General features: G+C 40.4%; 1 protein-coding gene across 5 annotated transcripts in view; it reads left to right on the top strand.

Annotated features, from left to right (window-relative positions):
• Window positions 1–24731, top strand: part of LOC122807829 (inter-alpha-trypsin inhibitor heavy chain H3-like) — a 1807468-nt gene that overhangs the window by 1634791 nt on the left and 147946 nt on the right. For all 5 annotated transcript variants that reach the window (XM_044078927.1, XM_044078926.1, XM_044078925.1 and 2 more), the window contains one exon: window positions 17744–17916. In XM_044078927.1, the coding sequence (XP_043934862.1) occupies window positions 17744–17916 (173 nt within the window). The remainder of the gene's footprint in view (window positions 1–17743; window positions 17917–24731) is intronic.

Raw genomic sequence — 24731 nt, 5'->3', positions numbered from 1 at the left:
CACTAAGGGCTTTTCATCCAGAAAAAAAGGAGGTCATTGTCCCACTGTACTCATCCCTAATTAGACCCATTATAGAATACAATGCCCCATTTGGTATGTACCTCTCAAGACATCTGCAACAACTGGAAAGGCTGCAGAAATACCTCACTAAAAGAATCACAGGCCTAAAGCAGATGCCCTATGCTGACCACCTTAAAAATTTCCAGCTATAGTCTGTCGTATATCGTCTGCTCCGAGGCGATCTCTGCTTAACATACAAGGCCGTGTCAAACCCAGAGCTACTGGACATGCTACACTTAAAGAAATCCCAATCCCTCAGAGCCACATGCTCCAGGGATCTAAACCTTGTCATCACAATAAACAAAACATGCTGGAGGGATAGGTTCCTGACCCAGAGACTCCCCAGAGTCTGAAATTGAATGCCCATACATGTCAAGCAGAGCACATCTTTGGCACTCTTCAAAAGGAACCTTGATGATTGGATGGGAGAAAGGAAATTCACCCCAGGGATCATGTCACTTGCCCTGCTAGACAGGGGTCCAGGGAAGTAAATTGTGTGGGAAGAAATAGCCAGGGAATTGTTATGGCTAGCCTTGTATAGGTCCTAGGGCTGATAGCCTAGTACCAACCTATGAACCTATGGGGCTGTGTTATTCATAAACATAACACACAAGGCCGTGTTATTCATAAACATAACACATGGGTCTGGGTTATTCATAAACATAGCACATAGGGCTGTGTTATTCATAAATGTAGCACATGGGGCTGTGTTCATCATAAACACACCACATAGGGCTGTGTTATCCATAAACATAGCACACGAGGCTGTGTTATTCATAAATACAGCACACAAGGTCATGTTACTCATAAACATAGCACATAGGGCTGTGTTATTTATAAACATAGCACATGGGGCTGTGTTATTCATATACATATCACAAGGGTGTGTGTTATTCATAAACATAACACATGGCACTGTGTTATTCATGAACATAGCAATTGGCACCATGTTATTCATAAACATAGCATATGAAGCCGTGTTATTCATAAACATAGCACATGGGGCTGTGTTATTCATCAACATAGCAGATGGGGCTGTTTTATTCATCAACATAGCACATGGGACTGCACTATTAATAAACATAGCACATGTGGCTGTGTTATTCATATACATAGCACATGGGGCTGTGTTATTCATAAGCATAGCACATTAGGCTGTATTATTCATAAGCATGGCTCATGGGGCTGTGTTATTCATAAACATAGCACGCGGGGCTGTATTATTCATCAACATAGCACATAGGGCTGTGTTATTCATCAACATAGCACATAGGGGTGTACTATTAATAAACATAGCACATGGGACTGTGTTATTCATATACATAGCACATGGGGCTGTGTTATTCATAAACATGGCTCATGGGGCTGTGTTATTCAGAAACATAGCACACGGAGCTGTGTTATTCAGAAACATAGCACATAGAGCTGTGTTATTCATAAATGTAGCACATGGGGCTGTGTTAGTCATAAACACACCACATAGGGCTGTGTTATTCATAAACATAGCACATAGGGCTGTGTTATTCATAAACATAGCACATGGGGCCGTGTTATTCATAAACATATCACAAGGGTGTGTGTTATTCATAAACATAACACATGGCACTGTGTTATTCATGAACATAGCAATTGGCACCATGTTATTCATAAACATAGCACATGAAGCCATGTTATTCATAAACATAGCACATGGGGCTGTGTTATTCATCAACATAGCAGATGGGGCTGTTTTATTCATCAACATAGCACATGGGGCTGCACTATTAATAAACATAGCACATGGGGCTGTGTTATTCATATACATAGCACATGGGGCTGTGTTATTCATAAGCATAGCACATTAGGCTGTGTTATTCATAAGCATGGCTCATGGGGGCTGTGTTATTCATAAACATAGCATGCGGGGCTGTGTTATTCATCAACATAGCACATAGGGGTGTACTATTAATAAACATAGCACATGGGGCTGTGTTATTCATATACATAGCACATGGGGCTGTGTTATTCATAAACATGGCTCATGGGGCTGTGTTATTCATAAACATAGCACGCGGGGCTGTGTTATTCAGAAACATAGCACATAGAGCTGTGTTATTCATAAATGTAGCACATGGGGTTGTGTTATTCATCAACATAGCAGATGGGGCTGTTTTATTCATCAACATAGCACATGGGTCTGTACTATTAATTAACATAGCACATGGGGCTGTGTTATTCATATACATAGCACATGGGGCTGTGTTATTCATAAGCATAGCACATTAGGCTGTGTTATTCATAAGCATGGCTCATGGGGCTGTGTTATTCATAAACATAGCATGCGGGGCTGTGGTATTCATCAACATAGCACATAGGGCTGTGTTATTCATCAACATAGCACATAGGGGTGTACTATTAATAAACATAGCACATGGGGCTGTGCTATTCATATACATAGCACATGAGGCTGTGTTATTCATAAACATGGCTCATGGGGCTGTGTTATTCATAAACATAGCACGCGAGGCTGTGTTATTCAGAAACATAGCACGTGGGGCTGTGTTATTCGTAAACATAGCTCATGGGGCTGTGTTATTTATAAACATAGCACATGAGGCTGTGTTATTCATAAGCATAGCACATTAGGCTGTGTTATTCATAAGCATGGCTCATGGGGCTGTGTTATTCATAAACATAGCATGCGGGGCTGTGGTATTCATCAACATAGCACATAGGGCTGTGTTATTCATCAACATAGCACATAGGGGTGTACTATTAATAAACATAGCACATGGGTCTGTGTTATTCATATACATAGAACATGAGGCTGTGTTATTCATAAACATGGCTCATGGGGCTGTGTTATTCATAAACATAGCACGGGAGGCTGTGTTATTCAGAAACATAGCACGTGGGGCTGTGTTATTCGTAAACATAGCTCATGGGGCTGTGTTATTTATAAACATAGCACATGAGGCTGTGTTATTCAGAAACAAAGCACACGGGGCTGTGTTATTCAGAAACATAGCACACAGGGCTGTGTTATTCATAGACATAGCACACGGGGCTGTGTATACATAAACAGCACATGGGGCTGTGTTATTCAGAAACATAGCACGTGGGGCTGTGTTATTCATAAACATAGCACATGGGGCTGTGTTATTCATAAACATTCTTAAACATAGCACATGGGGCTGTGTTATTCATAAACATAGCACACAAGGCCGTGTTATTCATAAACATAGCACATGAGGCTGTGTTATTCATAAGCATAGCACATAGGGCTGTTTTATTCATAAACATAGCACATGGGGCTATGTTACTTATAAACATAGCACATAGGGCTGTGTTATTCATAAACATAGCACATGGGGCTGTGTTATTCATAAACATTCATAAACACAGCACATGGGGCTGTGTTATTCATAAACATAGCACATAGGGCTGTTTTATTCATAAACATAGCACATGGGGCTATGTTACTTATAAACATAGCACATAGGGCTGTGTTATTCATAAACATAGCACATGGGACTATGTTATTTATAAATATAGCATATAGAGATGTGTTATTCATAAACATAGTACATGGGGCTATGTTATTCATAAACATAGCAGGTAGAGCTGGCTGTGTTATTCATAAACATAGCACATGCAACTACGTTATTTATAAACATAACACATAGAGCTGTGTTATTCATAAATATAGCACATGGGGCTGTGTTATTCATAAACATAGCACATGGGGCTGTGTTATTCATAAACATAGCACATGGGGCTGGCTGTGCTATTCATAAACATAGAACATAGTTCCATAAATGTATCTAGCACACAAGGCTTAGTTCACTGTTCTTCACTCCCTTAGTTCATTGACTGTTTTGAAGTGTAGAACAGCAGAGTACAAAAGAATTTCAATTTATGTGAATGATATGCTGGTGTACATATTATAAAGTGGTTTATCATGCGCGCAGGTACTATAGATTAGACACAGCTGTACAGCACAGCAGAAGGCAGGTACATAGTAAGGTAATGTATACTGTACCTTGGTCATAAGATTAGAAGTAGCTACTTAATAATGTGTTTTATGTTAGTAAGTATCTGTTCCCTGTTGCACTGTATGTCATATTATACCCAAGTCATTTGGAATGTTGGTGATGCTATGGTTACAGTTGTTATAGTAATAATGGGATTTTGGTGCTGAGGGAGATGCTTTTGGTGAGAGTACAGCAGCATCATTGCATGTGGGTGGGAACATGCATCTATGGTAGTGGGTTCAGCTGCATCACCTCTGTGCATGTACAGCCTCGCATACTTCTTAAAGATAAAGCACACATGTGCTACACTCTGATCTATACCTTCAAAATACCATAAAACATTATCTTTCAGGCCCTCTGGACTTGCTACTTATCTTTAGCCTTAAAACAGGCTTCATGCCTCATGAATGGAGAACAGCAACAATCATTCCTCTGCACAAAGATGGGCCATCTCAGACCCTGGAAACTACAGACCCATACATCTCACTAGTCTCATATGCAAAGCCATGGAAAGAATTATCATGTAGATGATCAGTAATGACATAGGAAACCTCTACACACTGGACACAACCCAATTTGATTTCATCAAGGGGAGGTCATGCCTACTCAGCCTGATGGACTTTGAGGTCACCAAAGCAGTGGATGCAGGCAAAATGGTTCACACTGCCTACCCTGACCTGGACAAGGCATTTGACAGAATCCCCCACTCAGGCATTTTTGACAAACTTAAGAGGTTATATACAAACCCTTATGTAACACGGTGGACAGCCAGCTGGCTCACTGACAGGACCTAGGAAGTTAGAATTGGGCAGTCCACCACTACAGAGAGGCCGGTCACAAGTGGAGTCCATCAGGGATTGGTACTGGGACAGCGCCTTTTTGACATTTACTTCTTTGAAGTCAAGGCCTCTGGCTGTCTAAATTTGCAGATGATTGCAAATTAAGAGCTGTCATTGAATCACCCATTCACACAAATGTTTTCCAGTAAGGGGTGACATAAACAAACAACTTGTACCAGAACCATGGACTAAATGCCAAGAAATGCATAACAGTGTCTTTCAGGAAGTCATCCACCCCTGGTAACTATCGTATTGACAACACAGGCCCTAAGAGTTGACCCAGTAGTCAGGAACTTGAGGACACACATAGATAGTAATCTAGCCTTTGACCATTACGTGTCTACAGTGATGAGTAAATAATTCTACATTGTGCAACTTATAAACAAAGGTATGTCATCTAGGTCCAAGGAAGTCATTGTTCCACTGTATTTGGCATTAATCAGACCTATTATTGAGTACAGTGCCCCTTTAGTCTGTACCTAACCAAACATATCCAACAACTGGAATGTCCACAGAGGTTCCTCAGTAAAAGAATACAGTGAGTAAGTAACATGTCCTGTGCAGACCGCCTCAAGTCTCTATTCCTTTATTCTGTCTCCTACAGGCTGTTGAGGGGATATCTATGCCTGGCATACATGGTATTGTCAGACCCCACTCTGATTGAGCTTGTGCATATCCACAAAAGAAACAGCTCCAGAATTACCCATTCTAAAGACTAAACCATTCTTGTGATATAAATACAGCCTGCTAAATAGACAGTTATCACACTTTTGACTTTTCCTCACTTGTACAGTAACAAAGAATTTGTCCTGAAACAAAAAATACTTCAATTTATTTTTTCTTTCAATTATAATCTTCACATGTAGTTGTTTATTTCCTTTCTATTGTTTTCTGTTATTGTTTCTAGTTCTTGTTTGCTTACTGTAATTAAATATTGTACCTTCTGGAGCTTTTCTCCTCGGGTCTCCACTGAAAATGGCACATTTTCCCAGTTGGACTAACCGGGTTAACAAATGTCAATGAATAAATAAATAATTCCCAATGCCTACCACTTCTCTGGAACAGGCTCACCATCCATGTGAAGCAGAGTTCCTCCCTAACCCAATTCAAGTTTAACTTAGACACTCAAATTGGGAACAAGAAATTGATCCCCGGTTTGGCACCTATGTCTGTAATGAACACAAGCAGGCTGTAAATGATTTATCTTCTATGCCGCTGCCTGCAAATGTTTCAACTCCCATGTCCTGCTTGCACTTAAGGGTACTAGAACTTAGCAGAGATTTTATTTTTATTTATTTATTGGCACTTGTTTACTGGGAAAGTCCACTGGGCCAGTGAAAGCCCGTTTTTGGTGGAGGCCTGGGGAGAAAAGCTCCAAGTCTAATCGACAGAGAAAAACATTGTACAAATACAGACAATGTAAATCATACAATAAGATAAAGTAATAAAAATAACATACCATAAACTTGCATGAAAATGAGACAATGTAGACAAAGCTGATATTATAATATCAATAGAGTTAATCAAAGTCAAAGTACGGGTTTGGGACGCATGGTTAGTCTTAAAAAGGCCCTTGTGGTCATCAACCTAGTAAACACCGATAAACATATTGAAGCTATAAGGAAGCATTTTATTATGTCAAAGGATATACTAATATAATCGGAAATTCATCCACTAAGGTGAAGTCATGATTACTTTAAGGAAAACACTCATAATTTACGAAAAGAGAGTTGTTTTTATTGTCAAAAGGAGTGTACATGCTGACCATCAGTCATGTCGTTATTGGGTCATAAGCCCATTTATTTACCTGAAATAGACCATCCACTGGCCAGTGGGACAGTCAACTGAAATGGGGCATCATCTACACAGGCTTGAAGGTAATTTATGCCCTTTACTGGCTCTCTTAATCTGCCCTGCTTCTGGGGTGAGGAGTGGTCCTTATTCCTACAAGTCTGAGGTCTGATTTTGCCCTCCAGACTGGGGCTGTTTGCATTTAAGGATGGACTGAAATTTTCCCAAAGCAAGAGAACGGACATTCAGCCACATCCTTGGATTGATGTTATCCTTAATGCAGAGCACAGGGAAGTTTTAGATAACCCTTGCTGGCCAGTATATGCATCTGAGTCACTGCAAGGGCCTGCAGTACCTCCTCAGGTGCATGCATGATGCATAGGATGCTGCCATCAGCTTAGTAAAGTCAGGCACTAATTCCTGGCCAAAGGCTGCATGCTGCACACCCATTCTCCACTTAGACTGCCAGTCCTGTAATGATCAGATTGCTGCCCTCCCAAATGAATAAGCTGGCATTGACTACTCACTGTCTTCCTTATCTGCCACCACTTCCAGTGCCCAGACCACTAATCAAACCAGGTCACTTGGTTCACAGTCTAGACTTTATCCCTCTGGCCTTAGAACTGGTTAATCAAGGATAAACATTTTTGTCTTGTGGCAGTGCCTTTTTCACTATATTTTGCCTCATCGTTGTTGCTTTTAAAGATTTTAGATGATTATGCTTTTACAACTTGAGAAGCCAGGATATTGTGCTAGTTAACAGGTGAGGTGAGGGATTGCAGGAATATCTGCTGAGTACTTTGTACCAGAGGCATAGCTAGGATGAGGAAAAGTGGGCAACCTTCATCGGTGCAAAGTGACAGGTTATAATCGTCAGAAGATAATTGGTCTTCAGTGCATTATTTATTTGTTAATATTTGTTAACCGAGTTGGTCCAGCTGAGCCAGGGGCCCGTTTTCAGTGGAGACCCGAGGAGGACAGCTCAAGTTACAATTACAGTCGTTCAAACAATTTACATCACAAATGACAAATAACAAGAATATGTACAACAAAGTGAAGCTAACTAATTTAACAGTTGTGTGCAGGTGTCAGTGTACATCTATACAGTAATAACATAATCTGGGCGCAAAGGATTATTTAGAAGAAACAGGGTGTTGGTATGCAGTAATATTAGCTCTATAGAGAGGAGAAAGAACTGAGGAAAGAGAAAGATATGAGAAAAGAAAGTAGATTTAGGAGGATGGTAGCTAGAATCAGGTTGGAGCTTGACAGGGACAGGACCAGGTGTTATGTAGATAGTGTTTATGTTCAAGTTTGAAGTGGGACTTATGAGTGATATTTCTTATATTATGTGGGAGGGAGTTCCAGGAGCAGGCTACTGAGTATTTGCATAGTGACTTCCCAATATTTTTGTGGGTTTGTAGATGTCCAGAAGATGTTTGTCAGATGTACAAAGCTGATGTTGGGGGTTGTATAGTGATACAATATTAGAGATAGAGGGGCAGAAGGTGGGGTTATAAAGAACAGCGTGTGTTATATGCAGTTGAGGAAGGAGCAGTTGTTTGGGGAATTCAGGCCATTGCAATGACTTTAGGGCAAGGTAGTGGTGGGATTTATATGGGAGATTGGAGGCAGACTTAGCTATTTTGTTGTAGGTTTGCTCTAGTTTGTTGAGAAGAGATGACTAAAGGTTAGCAAGGAGAGGCCCAGCATTACCATCGTTCAGGAATGAAACACTTTAGCTCTCTGTCTGGTATAATCTATACAAGATTCTTGCTACAAATCTAGCAAGTGGATTAGTATGGTTTAAATAGAAAAGAAAAGCTTTACTTATTTGTGTTTCAAAACTATTTTGCTCTTTAACCTACAAATTAAGGGGGGGTTCCAGATTGGGGAATGATACACAATGCATAGCTCTCAACCTCTCATTGCAAGAACCCTAGACAACACCTAAAATAATGGGGACAAAGGCCCAAACATAGATACATATTTTAGATATTGCTGTTATAAACTTAGAAAGTTGTTAGAATAAAAGTTTTTGTGTTAGCATGCATTTTCTGAAAGATGTGAAGTCTGAAACTATGTTGTTATTTAATTACTTCAATCCCTAGAGGAGCAGAGCTAAACTATAAGGTAAAAGTCTAGACATTGTATGAAGATGTGGACAGATTAGAGGTACAATAGCTGCTATCTGTGACTATGCACTGTACCAAATAAAAAATAGTCTGGATGATGTATGAAGCTTTCTCCACACTGGATTCATATTTTGATAGTCATAGAATCACATCGTGCACGAGGCGCTTGGTCCATGTGGCCACTTGTGCCTTGTCCGTACTCACCCTTAGAGACATTACCTCTATTTTCAAGTAGCAATAGGTCAGTCATTCCAGGCTGAATTTATGAATACCCATCCAACTGTCTGATTCCTTCTCAAAAAGATAATGTGCCACATTGCTTGATCTGAAGAGGAAGTTTGTGCCAGAGAAGGAGCGTCATTGTGTGACAAATCCATGTCCCCACAATAATTTGCTTATTGGCTAAAGTGGAGTCTGATCTTTGGTTATAGTGTCCACTGCACAGTTTGAGAAATGGAGAAATAAGAGGTCTTAACTGCCAGATCCCTGATGGCCCAGAAGGCAAGACCCAAACCACCCCTAATTAGCCAAAGGAGTATGAAAAACAGAGACAAGGCATCCAGCCTCTCTTGGTGATTCAGTTTCTTTAGGTCCATAATCATTTTTGTCAAGAATCTCTGGGGTCTCTCAAAGCTGCTTGATATGTTTACTTAAATAAATTTCAGTTTTGGCTATTTCATATTTTTCTGCTTTAAAAAGCCTGTATTTGTGTGTGTTTACTTAGATAAATTTATTAAGCAGTTAGAGAGAACCCAAAGACTGATATGTTTAGTTTGATACATCCCAAAGAGGACACTGTATTCAATGATTGGCCCAATCAGTGCAGAATATAGAAAGGCAGAGACATCTTTGGATCTTGAGGAGATACCATTTCACATAGAAAGATTTCCTAACCACTGTTGCAACATGATGATGAAAGGAGAGGGAGTCATCTACCATCCTCCAAGGTCTCACACAACATCTTCATTTTGGACTGGGGCATTTTCTATACTATAAGCTGGTTAGAGGTATTCTTTACAAAATGGAACAATGTTACATTTTTAAGATATTAGAAGGAGATTCAGGTATAATGCCCGGTTTACAATCATCTGCAGACTTGGTTAAAAAGAGTTCTTGATTTTTGAATTGTAGATCAGAGAAGCATATGCTAAAGAGCAAAGGTCATGGCAAGGAACCATGTGGTAGCTCACTGGTTACTTCTGTGCTCTCCCAGGACACACATATCCATCTAACTACATAACTGATCCATCTTACTACATAAGGGTCAGTTTGGAGTGCATTTCTCTTATTGATAATGTTTGCATGTGGTATGGTATCACGTGGTCTGGCAAGGTCAAGATATGCTGTTTACTCAGCATGACCCCTGCCCACAGCCTGCATTATGCTGTCAAAAAAATTACCAGTTTCATTAGACAGGCTCTACCCTTAAAGTTAAACTGATTGGGGGTCAAGTCTTATAAGAACTTTATGTCATAGTTTATCTGGTCTGTTTTGACCCTTTTTCTGGCCTTGCAGACAATACTCATCAAGTTAATGGATCTGTAATTCCCAGGATATGTGGTGGGATGCCCTTGTGAACTGCCATGACAACTGCTGTGGGCCGAAGCTAGTAATAAAGCCAGAGCATAATCTCCTGTTGAGTATCTGTAGGAGTGGGTCCGCTAGTGCATGTTTAGGCCTCTTCAGCAGGAAGCCTAGAATGTTATCAGGTTTCACACAGGATGTATTTTTTTGGAGAGTACTTTTAACAAATATGCTCTTTTAATGATGAGGACAATTCGGACCTTAGGTATATGTGAGTCTTGCATAGATTTCTCTGGGATGAAGTTAGTCTGCCCTTGCTCTATTGTTTTCCAAATACCTGCTGAGAGACTACAAATGATAACTGCTTATTTGCAACTGTTGTCTGCATTTTCTGATTAGTTAAAACAATATTTGCTGCATATCTGTTTGTTTAAACTGTGCAACTGTATTTTATATTTTACTGCATTTTTTAGATTGTCTGCTAGTTGAATTCCTCTTATAACTGTAATTACTGTTCATCTGCTGGTTTTGTTAATTTTACTTTTTTGCTGGACTTGAAAAACACTGACATAGACTAGGTTCAGGTTTTTGCTGAATCTAGTACTTTGAGACTTTTGGAGCTTGTAAAACAGTTAATCTTTTGTGGAGAGCCCTCTCCCTGTACCCTCATGGCAGAAAGGTAAAGTTTAGACTGCTCTAGCTAGAGTTACTGTTGACGGACTCTGTTTAGGGTGTTTTGATTGGATAATTTGAACTTTGGCGATTTCCTTTTTTTCTGGTTTAAAAAGCATGTGTTTGAACAGGTTTGTGCTTGTTTGCTCAAAGCTGCAGTGAGTTAGGCCTTCTGCCCTTGCTCTACTGTTTTCCAAATGCCTGCTGAGAGACTACAAATTATAAGTGCTTATTTTCAACTGTTTTCTGCACCTTCTGATTATCTAAAACAATATCTGCTGCATATCTGTTTGTTTAAATGATGCAACTGTATTTTTGCTGAATTTTTTAGACCGTCTGCCAATTGAATTCATCTTACAACTGTAATTACCGTTCATCTGCTTGTTTTGTTCATTTTACTTTTTTGCTGCACTTGAAAAAAAAAAACACTAGCATAGACAAAGTTCAGTTTTCTGCTGAATCTAGTACTGTTTGTGACCTTTGGAGCTTTTAAAACAGTTAATATTTTGTCTGGAGACCCCCCTCCTGTACCCTCACGGCAGGAAAGTACAGTTTGGACTGATCTATCTAGAGTTACTGTTGCAGGGCTTGTTTATGGCATTTTAATTGGAACTTTGGCTGTTTCCTGTTTTTCTGCTTTAAAATGCCTGTGTTTGAGCCAGTGTGTGCTTGTTTGTACCTGTTTGTGCATCGCACAGTATTGTGTACTGCTGCGCATAGGGATTGCTGGTTACAGACTCCTGCTCTCTAGCCTTGCAAATATTACCTAAACCAGAGCTCTTCGCGCCTAAATCTACTAATACCTGCCCCGCTGTATTCCTTCAGCTGTTATAGCCAGACCAAGATTATTCCTGGGACCACAAGCTGTCAGTTTCCCTCCATTTTCTCCTATCAGCCTGATTGACATCGGTCTACTGAGGCAGTGTAGCAACTGCCTCGTGTACACTGACACCCCCTACTTCTAAATCATTCCTGTACCACTTGTTAGAGATGCACCTGCATTATGAATCTGGAATCACAATTCGCTCATGCAATAGACAGCAATAAAGAGCAGGTTGTCAGCCCAGCTATCACAACTCCTACTCATGACACACAGTATATACACAGACCAACATATGCGGAGGTACTCACTAAAAAATCTTCCTAAACACTGGACACCTCCAAAACACATACAAACTAAACCAACCATAACTCGCAAAATACACGATACATATAGTGACACAAGCACAAGTGTCTCATCATCAAAGTCCATAAGGCAATGCACATCCACTCCAAATATCTCAGTTACAGGAGACTCTATAGTGAGACACAGAGATGTCCCACTCAACAGGATGAACAAGGAGAAAGTCACAGTCATCTGTCTTTCTGGTGCCAGGATTCATCAGATCATGCAGGCGCTCAAGTCTCTCAACGACTAATATCATTATGATTTGGTCATGGTACATGGTGTGAATGACTTGAGACCTACCTCCCTGGACTACATGAAGAGAGGTATGACTGAGCTCTCTGATTATGTGCCACAGGCAGGTATATCCCTAGCCATGAGCAGCATATTACCCTCACCGAGGATGATACCACAGTATAAACAGAAAATCATGACATCAATAATTGGCTTAGTTTCTGGTGTCATTCTAAGGGGATGCATTTTCTGTCAACCTGCAATGACATGATGAATAGATCTCGGTGCTTTGCCAGAGATAGTCTTTATCTGTCACCCCTGAGATTTTGGCTACTGGCAAAGGCTCTTGCCACCCCACATAGTGTTTTTTTAGGTAATGTCACAAGGACAATATTTCCCGACCTAAAAAGATCATCAAAATGCAATCTCAAGGTTGTGCTGCTAAACACTAGGAGCCTTAACATGAACCGACACTTACTGGAAGCAGTCCACACCCTGGAATATGCTGACATTTGTACCATCACAGAGACTTGGTTCAAGGCTGTGGAGAGCACCCCAGCCATACCGGGTTACACCTCTTACCACACGTTCAGACCTCGAATGGAAGGCGTGAAAACTAAAGGAGGCAGTGTATCAATATTCATTAAGGATAAATACAGCTCCAGATTGGTTAAATAGTATGACTCCCTGAAGACACTTCAGGTGCAAGTAACTATTGGTAGGACACCAGTTCAAGTCCTTAGCAGCTACAGGACCCCCTCCATGAATCAGGACACCCACTTGGCTTACATAGATTTATTGGAATCCATCAAGATACATCCAAACACCATGGTTCTGGGTGATTTTAATTACTCATCCATTGATTGGATAAATTATTCATGCTCAAACTCACTTGTCCAAAGGTTAATTGAGTTCATTAACTCCAATGCCCTGGACCAGCTGGTGGACACCACAGCTAGGGGTGCCAACACCCTGGATCTGGTGCTTACCAATATGGGAGACCAATGTAGCACCCTCACTGTGAGGTCTTCCCTTGTCAGATCTGACCACAAATCAGTCTCATTCAACGTAACTATCACACCTGAGCCCCCCCCCATCAACAACTAAACTAAAACCTTCTCCAACGCAGATTATATCCTTCTAAGGGGTGGTATAAATAGCTTCACTGCATCATCCCCCTCAGATGGAACTGGTAAGTATGCCGTGTTCTACACCAATGCTTTTTACAAACAGCTGTATAACTGCACTGATTTGGCCATACCTGACAGGACCAAAACAAGCTCTTCAAGGAAGAGCAAACTTGTCTGGTGGACAACTGCCATTAACAGGCTTTAGAATAAAAGGAAGAAATTGTTGTCCAAAAGTAAGAGGGAGCCTATCCTAAACTGGAAACACCCCTCCTCAGCTTAAACAAGCAAATAAGACTTCTTGTAAAGTCTTCTAAAACAAACTATGAATCCAAATTGACGTCCATAACTAAGGAAATTATAAGGCATTCTTTAGTTACATCCATAGCCTATAAGGTAAGACCCAGATTTGCATTGGATTGGCAGTTAACAATAGCACACACACTGAGCCTGTGGACATAGCAAACCTTTTAGTGGACAGGTTCTGTGAAAACTTCACTCCACAGTCCCCACCACACATACCCCATAACATTCCTTCCACCTTTCCCTTACATTGTATCTCTAGAGAACAGGTTGTATACACCCTCTCTAAGGCCAAGAACACAGCATCTATGGGACATAACACCATAGGCTGCATCCTATATGGGCTTCAACAAGAACTAGCAATACAATTGGGTACTCTTTTCAATCATAGTCTAAGCACTGGCTTTATCCCAGCTGAATGGAAAATGGCCAACATTATCCCCTTGCACAAATGTGGTACTTCCACTAACCCTGGGAACTATAGACTATTATCCTGACTAGCCTTATTTACAAGGCCATGGAGCGAATCTTCATAAACCTTATGAACAAAGATATAGGTAAGTTTGGATTTGTCAAAGGGAGAGCATGCCTGTTGAACCTGGTGGACTTCTTTGAGGCAGTCAGCAGAGACCTGGAAGAGAGGAAAACTGTTCATACAGCCTACCTGGACTTGGCCAGTGCTTTTGATACTATTTCCCACTGAGGTATTATTGACAAACTCACCCTTATATCATTAGATGGGTTGCTAACTGGCTCACCGATATAATCCCTATAGTCAAAATAGGGGAATACACTTCCAACAGCAGACCCGTAAGCTCCACAGAGATCAGTCCTTGGACCTCTACTGTTCAGAATCTATTTCTCCAAAGTACAAGCAAAAACTAAAGGTCTGTAGCTGACAAAGTTTGCTGATGACTGCAAACTTGGAGCAGTCATAGAATCTGCAAACAATGTCAACGACCTACAAGAGGGTATTACTCCAACAAATGACTGTTACCAAAGTCTTGGCCTTAAACTCAATCCACAAAATGCATTATCATCCATTTCAGTAACAGTGATGTTCTGGCTAGCTACCACATCAATAGAAACACCCTAAGCATGCACTCAGTGGTGAGAGACCCTGGCACACAGGTTGACAACAATGTTACCTTTGATCACCATGTCTCCACAGTGGTAAGAAGGGCATTCTTTATTGCTCATCTCGTAAGTAAAACATTGCCTCCAAAAAAAAGAAGTTATAACCTCCCTGTACTCTTCTCTTATCAGCCAATAATTGAGTACAACAGCCCTTTTTGTATGTACCTTTCCAAGCACCTGCAGCAATTGAAGAGAACACAAAGGTTCTTCCCAAGGAAATTCAAGTTCTTCAGCATCTGTTCTATGTGGATTATCTATAATCAGTCACTTTATTCTGTTTCATACAAACTACTCAGAGGCAATCTCTGCCTTGCACAGAAGGCAATCTCTGACCCTGCTTTATTGGAAATGCTGTATATCTGCAAGTCAAATGGTACACGGGTTACTTGCTCTAAAGACTTTAACCTAGTATGTGACATTAACAGAACCTACTGGAGGGACAAATTTGTCTCCCAAAGGTTACCACACCTGTGGAACAGACTCACAATTCATGTAAAGCAGAGCATCTCTTTGGCCCTCTTCAAGCACAATCTGGACACTTGGATGGGTAACTGTAAATTCATCCTGGGGCTTCTATATGTGTCTCTCTTGGACCGGGGCAATAAGTACTAATTGTGGGAACAAGGGCAGAACTTGGCTAGGCTTGCAGGGGCCATTAGCCTAGTAACTTGCTATGATCCTATGAAAGTTGCACTGAATTTGTTAGGTAATATCTTTGCGATATCTGCTGGATCAGAGTAGGTAGTGGCATTATAAATACGTTCAGAGCACTATTGGGTGTTAATTCATAAATTTCACATTTAAGTAAATAAGAATTTAAAATTAACCTAAGCTTCCAATGCCAGCTTATGTTCAAGAGAATCCTTTGTTTTCCTTCTGGTATTTTTCTATAGCTTAGATAAATTTAATGTTGAACTTGATTTGTGGGTTTTTAATTTTGCTGTATATTCTAATGAATTTTTCTTTTATTCTATTTTTTTCTATTTATGAACGTGGGCCATTACACTGGTTTGCTTTTTCCATTTTGTTTATTCTTGGTAGGGACTGATAAATGTATACAGGTTTTTAGTGAGTGTAGAATGTATTTGTATAACTACCAGCTGTGTCAACATTTTTAGGGGTTACAGTTAAACTTTGAAACATCAACTTAGAATTGCAGGAGGTTTGCACATTTGAGGTCTTTGAATAATGTGATATTTGTATCTTCTGATTTATGGATTTTGAAACAGAAGTTTATAAATGTGTGGTTGAACTTGACTGGGGAAGGGTATAGCAGTTGAAGAGAGAATATAAATACTATATTTGGAAGGATTAGCTCAAAAATATTTTTTTCTACGGGGCTTTTTGACTATTTGATCCAGAAAATTATTGTTTATGAAATTGAGGAATTTTGGGGTATAGCCTTTGTTTGATGTATAGGTCATCCAGTTTATCGACAAGTCAATCACAATGATGCAGTGTTTGTGTATTTGAAGTTCAGCCAATAAATTTAAGAAATGGCCATGGTCATCAACGAGGTCCATTAACATGCTATGATCTGGTAGCTGGTTTTATTTAGTGAGCTAAATCTCAGTAGGTTTGGTTTCTGGGTTTCTTGGAATTTATCTTGAGGAAATGTTGTCTTTAGCAAATATCTAAAGGCATGATGGGAGCAAAACCCTGGTATAGAGGAGTGCTTTCTGCACGTTTATACCAGGTTTCAGTAATAATATGCACATGAATGTGTTACAAATACAGCGGGGCTGCAAGGACAGGCAATGAGTTACTTCGAGTCCCAGCATTCTCACGCACCACGTAGTGCCTCACACTTTGTATGTTATGTTTTTCTAATACATTACCTTGGAGCGTACTTCTCACCTGTCCCTGATCTTGCAGATTGTCCCTAATTTTGCTTCACATTTTTTCCCTGGCCCTCATAATGTTTTTTTCCTGTGTTTTATTTTCTGGTAAATCATTGCAGTTGTAGTCAGTGAATAATGCCAGATATTAGAGCTTCAAAAAAATGCTGTTTGATGCAAAACCTGTCAATCTGTTATCTTTTAAGTGAATCAGAATAACATTTAAAAGTGTCCCAATTTTGGGCATTTGTTTTCCTAATATTTTTATTTTTGCCCACAAATTCTCAATGAAAGAAGTTGAGAGGTATGGGTTTAGAAGTTGAGCAATATGGTTTGGAGAATCTGTACCAATATTACCACAATAAATGAAACAATTTGCTGTAAGAATTAGCTTGTGAAAACACATGGCTTTACAACGTTAAATGCACACATGCCATGCCCTCCCTGCGTACACACACACACACACACACACACACACACACACACACACACACACACACACACACACACATCACATGCTTATCGGTCATTATCATTTCAGTCACCTTTCGCATTATCATCATGAATGCCTCCGCTAAAGTTACATGTTTTAGCATCACTGTTGACTAAATAATGTGTTTTTTTATTACTGTAGAAATTATTATCAGAGTCTAACACTGTTCACATGATAATAACATAGCAGACAATTTGAAAATCCTTATGCTTAAAAGAAAACATCATCAGGACATTCTGTATGCTTAAAGACTTGAGGTAAAACAGATCATCGAGCAAACACTGTCCACAATCATGTAATTTTCACAGCAGGGGAAAAATGTGACTGTTAATAGATAAAGATGCCATATAACTGCAATGCTATTATGTGCTCTCACCAATTTTGTACCAGTGACTCTGCATTTTACTTTCAGCCTGAAGCTTGTGATTACAAAGGAGACGAGTCTGTCAGTTACTTTTGGGGATGGTGCTACAATTGTCATTCTTTTACATCGAGTCTGGAAGAAACACCCCCTCCATCAGGACTTCCTGGGACTATATACTCTAGATGAACGTCGATTTTCTACTCAGACTCATGGTCTTCTGGGTAAACATCTCAATGTATTTTGCAAGCATAATCTGGTCCAGCTTTTTGCCAGTTTTATTTGAACTAATTTAAACCATTGTGTTAACAGAAGTGTTGCCTTAATGTGCTTTTTCTCTTAGTTTCAGTTATAAAGTTTTGCAATTATGGAACCATGAGATGAAACAAGTAATATGGAAATTACATGGGCTTATTTGTTTATTTGTTTAATTGTTTCTTTGATTGTTTGATTGTTTCATTGATTGATTGTTTATTAACCAGGGTAGAGCACTGATCCAACTGGATCATTTGCAGGCTCGGCTCAGTAAAGACATATAAGATCCGACTATAAAGTGGTCACTTTCGAGGTCACCATCTCCCTTGACCTCCCTCTAGCCAGGGTCAAACAAAAAACTTCTCCAAATCTGATTACAACCTCCTTGAGGGATGGTATAAACAGCTTCACAGCCCCCTCCCCCTCTGTAGGAACTGGTAGCAATGTCCAAATCTACACAGAAGTACGATACAAGCATTTATATAGATGTATGGAATCAGGACTACCCAACAGGACTAAATCATCCTCTGCAAGGAAGAGTAAACCTGTCTGGTGGACATCTGCAACAAATAAACTATATAACAAAAGAAAAAAATTGCTTTGGAAGCAATCTCTCCTTAGCCTGAACAAGCAAATAAGAGCACTAGTGAAATACTCTAAAGCCAACTTCAAGTCCAAATTGGGCACATCTACTAGCGACAATTATAAGCCCTTCTTCACATATGTCTGCAGTCCCGAAGGAAGCACCCAGATCTGTTCAAAACTGGTGGTCAAGGACAGCACATACACAAATGCTGTAGATATAGCCAACCTACTGGCTGACAGATTTAGTGAAAACTTCACTCTTCTGTCCACCCATCAGTAAATCAGGACATTCCCAGTACCTGTCCCCCACCCCTTATCTTTAGAGAACAGGTCATCACTGCCATCATAAAGGCAAAAAAGACATCCTCCATGAGACCCAATAACATCCCAGGCTGCATCCAACATGAACTCAGGCAGGAACTTGCCAGTGCCATTCGGCCCCCTATTCAGCTAAAGCCTGAGTACCAGCTTTGTCCCAGCTGAGTGGAGGACCGCCACTGTCATTCCTTTACACAAAAGTGGAGCGTCCACCAATCTGGGAAATTATAGAACCATCAGCCTAACTAGCCTGATCTGCAAGGCTATGAAATGGATTATCATGGACCTCATTAACAGGGACATTGACAACCTCCAAACACTCGACCCCACACAGTTTGGCTTTTCAAGGGGGAGATCATGTCTGTTAAATCTGGTCGACGTCTTTGAGACGGTCACCAAAGCCAGGGATGAGGGGAAGATGGTGCACATTGCCTACCTTGACCTGGCCAAAGCTGTTGACACTATTCCCCACTCAGGGATAATAGATAAACTCTCTCAACTAGGCATCAATCCATATTTTACCAGATGGGTAGCAAAGTGGCTGACTGACAGAAAACACCTAATCAAAATAGGGGAAGCCACCTCAAGCAGTAGACCCGTAATGAGCAGTGTACCCCAGGGATCGGTCTCAGGGCCTCTGTTATTTGGGATATACTTCTCTGAGGTGCAGGCCAAAATCAGTGGACTATGGCTGACCAAGTTTGCAGATGACTGCAAGCTGGGTGCAGTCATCAATTCCCCAAGTGATGTTGACATCCTCCAAAAGGGTCTCACCCAAACAAATGACTTTTGCCAGAAACATGGCCTCAAGCTGAATGCCAAAAAATGCATCATCATCCCCTTTGGGGAGAGTGACGTCCCCACATATTATCATATTAATAACAACGTCCTAAGCATGCAATCAGTCGTGAGGGATTTGGGCACCCAGGTTGATAGCAACATGACGTTTGACCACCATGTTGCTTCCATTGTACTGAAAGTTTTCTACATGACCCACCTCATAAGTAAGGGTATCTCATCCAGGGACAAGGAGGTCATAACATCCCTGTATTCTTCCCTTGTAAGGCCAATTATTGAGTACAACGCCCCCATCAGCATGCACCTCACAAAGCACATGCAACAGCTGGGGAGACCACAGAGGTTCCTCTCCAAGAGAATCCAGGTACTCAAACATCTACCCTACACACATAAGCTAAAAGCCCTGTCCCTCTATTGAGTTTCATACAGATGCCTCAGAGGTGACCTGTGTCTGTCATACAAGATGATCTTGGACCCCGCCTTGATGGGACTGCTGTATATATGCAAGTCAAGCTCCACTCGAATATCCCACATGCATGGCCTCAACCAGGTCTGTGACATCAATAGGGCTTGTTGGTGGGACAGATTTGTGTCCCAGAGACTCCTCCATCTGTGGAATAGACTCCCTCTCCACATCAATCAGAGTACCTCATTATCCCTTTTTAAGCACAACCTGGATAACTGGATGGGAAACAGAAAATACACCCCTGGCATTCCACCTGTGTCCCTGCTGGACAGGGACTTTGGGTCCTGACTTGTGTAAAGATGGACAAAACTCTTGCCTAGGCTTATAAGGGCCTCAGGGCCAATAGACTAGTAACTTTCTATGATCCTGTACACACATCTGCATTGAAAGCAATAACAAGCATCAGAAACAGGAAGTTATTTGTATGTTATAGTACATACATTTGCAGTTAACTCTAAAAGATCCATATTGTGATTATTTAAACAACAAGCAATCGTACCTCTCAACCTCTTGGATCAAACAAATATCGACAAAGCCATAAATAATGGGGGGACACAGGCCAAAAATTAGGGACACTTCTTAAATATTGATCTTACAAACTTAGAAAGTTGATAGCATAACAGGTTTTGCATCAAAATGATTTTTCTGAAGAGAATGAAGTCTGAAACTCAAATACCTGTCATTATTTTCTGACTTCAGCCCTCAATGATTTGCCAAAAAACGTCAATTTTATGAGAAAAAGAACAAAAATATGAGGCAGAAATCTGGACATTCTGCAAAAATCTGTACAGCTGAGAGGTCTGCAAAGGATTCAAATAAAGTCTATGATAGAACATATCATACGAAATGTGTATGATTTACAGATGTACCATGGGAGTTAAACAAAAGGTGAACAGAGAAGAATATTAGCAACAAAGTGGATTCCAAGATGGCTGCATTCTGAAGAGTATGTTAATTGGAGATCTCCCAGTGTGAAGAAGAGAAGAGAAGTAAAAATCCAGTAAAAGCTAGCAATATGGTTAACGTGCAGTAAATGGGTAGTCACTATACTACATGGATGCAAGCATAAAAGAAATCTGGAGAAAGTCAGAGAAACTCAGCTAGAAAGAAGAATTAAAAACTGTAGCCGGGATGAGTCGTGCATCTGTTCAGCAAATAGCAGTTCAGGTATCGGCTTTGGTAAGGAAGATAGCTTGCAGTACTGTAGGGGAAAAGTAAAATAAAATGCATGTAGATATTTTTAAAATTTGTGAGAAACTTTATGATCTGGGCCACAACAATAAGCTTTATCCCTTTATTCAGTTTCTTATAGACTCCTTGGTGGAGATCTGTGTTTTGCTTATAGGGTTATGGAAACTCCAGCAGTCCAAGACCTCTTATACCTCAAAAAAAATGATAACAGTATAAAAATTGGTTTCCAGGGTACCACAAAGTGAAAAAGATGTAAAAGGACCACAAAAACAGCAAAGTAGTACCATAAAAATACTTTTATTATTTAAAAAAAGTTTAATGTTTAAAACTTCTGACATACACTTTTGTCCTGTACACAATCATAAGCAATTTTATCAGAACTAATGTTACTCCCTCCTATAAGTTCTTTAGTACCCTACGTCACATGTTGAAATCAATTAATCCAATCACATTTGAAAATGTTTAAAAATATTTAGCAATACCTAATTTCAAAAATGCATTTGATGAAATAAACCCTGTTGTTAAGAACAATTGCCAAGTCACTACAAAATTCCAATTTATATCATAAACCTACCTTCTCAAATGCATATTTACACTTTAACAGCCACCTGTCCATTTCAGTGTAAGAACATGCTGATCAAGGGCCAGTTTGTGAGGCTCACTAGGATGGTATCCCATAAATCTAGATTTGAGGAGAAGAAAATCAAATTACCTCACACGTTTTTGGAGAGGGGTACCCCCTCACATTTATAATAAACATCAGTGACACGGTAACTAAGGGTTGGAGAACAAATATAACCACTTTTAGGACTGGGATTTCCCCAAATTTAATGTAGACTATAAATATTGGTGTCCCATATATGGGAGCTAACAGTGGACAATCAGATAAATTTGAGCTAGCAATGGTCATAAGATATGGGGTTGGGTTGAACAACATTAGAAACATTATTACTAGAAAGTGGAACCGCTTTAGACCTAGTGAAGATGTTTACAAGTTACTAGGGCACAAACCAAATTTTCTGCTCAAATTTTCAAACAACATAAAAGTAATTGAAAGAAATAAACACTCTAGTAACACTAGCAAGAGAGGTACAGTTAAACATGTCAGGAATATGAAGCCTGATTATGGAGGAGTGGTAGCGGGACTATTTGACATCATTGACTATATTGCTGAAATCTTTAATATATTACAGGAATCTAGTACCCATCACTTGGTGTCAATATGGCTTAAAGAAATACTGATTTACACCTGGAAGACATACTGTATCAAGAGGCGATTACTCTAGCCTTATTTAATTTTTTGAAACATGCATCTCATAGGTTCATAGGAGGTTACTAAGCTAGCAGCCCTAGAGCCTTTACAAGCATGTGTCCCCATTTGTTTTTTTTTTGTGGGTAGTTCGCAGAATGAACAGAGCAGATCTGCAATCAACATCTGCTACCCTGCCCATGAGGGACATGAGTACCACCCCAGGGGTGAATTTACAGTCTCCCATCTGATTATCTAGGCTGTGTTTGAATAGCGTCAGTGAGGAGCTCTGTTTTACGTGACTAGGAAGTCTATTCCAGAGAAGTGGTGGTCTCTGGGAGACATATATGTCTCTCCAGCATGTTCTTGGTTGAGAACTAGGTTGAGATCCCAAGACCGAGTGACTTGAGTCATTTGTCTTGTGGATGTGCAGCATTTCCATTAGGGTAGGGTCAGAGATTGCCCTACAGGCCAGGCACAAGTCATCTCTCAACAGCCTATAAGATGCAGAGTAAAGTGACAGGGCTTTCATCCTGTCCACATAGGTCATAGTTTGGAGTCCATGGGGGGTTTCATAGTGAGAAACCTCTGAGGTCTCTCCAGCTGCTGCAGATGTCTGGTTAGGTACATGAAAAAGGGTGCATTATACTCTGTTAGTGGTCTGAAGAGCGTCAAGTACAGTGGAGTTATAACATCCCTTGACCTGTACGCTATGCCCTTGTTTATGAGGTGCACTACATAGAAGGCTTTCCTTACCACTGTGGAAACTTGATGGTCAAAGTTCAGATTGTTATCAACCTGTGTTCCTAAGTCTTACACCACTGGGTTAGAACTAAGGGAGGTGCTACCAATATTGTCATTTGAAGAGAATTCCATTTTTCCAAAGGGAATAATAATGCATTTTTTTTTGCATTTAGTTTTGGACCACGGCTTTGGCACCAATCATTTGTTTGTGTTAGCCCTTCTTGTAATATGTTGACATTTTGGGGGGACTCAATGATTGCTCCCAGTTTGCAATCATCAGTGAACTTGATGAGCTAAGGGCCGTCAACTTTAGCCTGGATTTTTGATAATTATATGCCAAACATTATGATGCCCAGCACAGATCCCTGTGGTACTCCACTGATGATGGGTCTACTGGTGGAGGTGGAATTACCAGTTTTGGCAGATTGTGTTCTGTGAGTGAGCCAGTTGGCTACCCATCTAGTAATGTAAGGGTTAATCCCTATTTGGGAGAGTTTCTCAATGATGCCAGAGTGGGGAATTGTGTTGAAAGCCTTGGAAAGGTCAAGATAGGCTGTGTGCACTGTCTTACCTTCATCCATGGCTTTAGGAACTTTCTCAAAGAAGTCTACCAGGTTTAATAGGCATGATCTACCCTTAATGAAGCCAAACTGGGTTGGGTCCAGTGTTTGGAGGTCACCTATGTCCTTGTTGATAAGGTCCAGGATAATTCTTTCCATGGCCTTGCAGATGAGGTTGGTTAGACTTATGGGTCTGTAGTTCCCAGGGTTAGTTGATGCCCCCCCTTTGTGCAGGGGGGTTCACTGTTGCAGTTCTCCATTCTGCAGGAACATAGCCAGTTCTCAAGCTATGATTAAAGTGAATGCCAAGTGGGTCTGCTAGGTCTTCTTTTAGATTGTTTAGTAAACAACCTGGGATATTATCTGATCCCATTGAGGCTGTTTTTAGTCTTGGTGAGCGCAAAGATGACCTGTTCTTTAGAGCTACTAGGCAGAGGGCTGGTGTCAGGTATACTTTGGGATATGGTAGGTAGTGACAGGGGTGAAATTTGCACTGAACCTGTCAGCTAGCAGGTTGATGATATCTTCCAGTGTGGTATGAGTGATCCCATCTACAACCAATTTGGCACAATAGCTGGGCAATCCCTTTTAGACTTCAGACATAGCTAAAGAATGCCTTATGATTATCCTTAGCTATGCACATGATGTTAGTTTCATAATTTGTTTTAGAAAATTTTACAAGATTTCTGCCTTTCTTATTCAGGCTTAGGAGGGAACTGTTCCTCTGCAGAGTGAGATCCCTCTTGCTTTTGGACAACAGTTTCTTCCACTTGTTATATAATCTGTTTGTACTTGAACTCTACCATGGTGGCTTGTTTTTACAGGAACACTTTGTTTGTTTTGATCCGATCAGGTCGAGCAGAGTTTATGCAG

This window comes from Protopterus annectens, chromosome 7.part1 (genome assembly GCF_019279795.1).
Source record: "Protopterus annectens isolate FY-2018-M chromosome 7.part1, PAN1.0, whole genome shotgun sequence".
Classification (NCBI taxonomy): domain Eukaryota; kingdom Metazoa; phylum Chordata; order Ceratodontiformes; family Protopteridae; genus Protopterus; species Protopterus annectens.
Note: the sequence above shows the minus strand (reverse complement) of the source record. Positions and strands in the feature narration are given on the sequence as shown.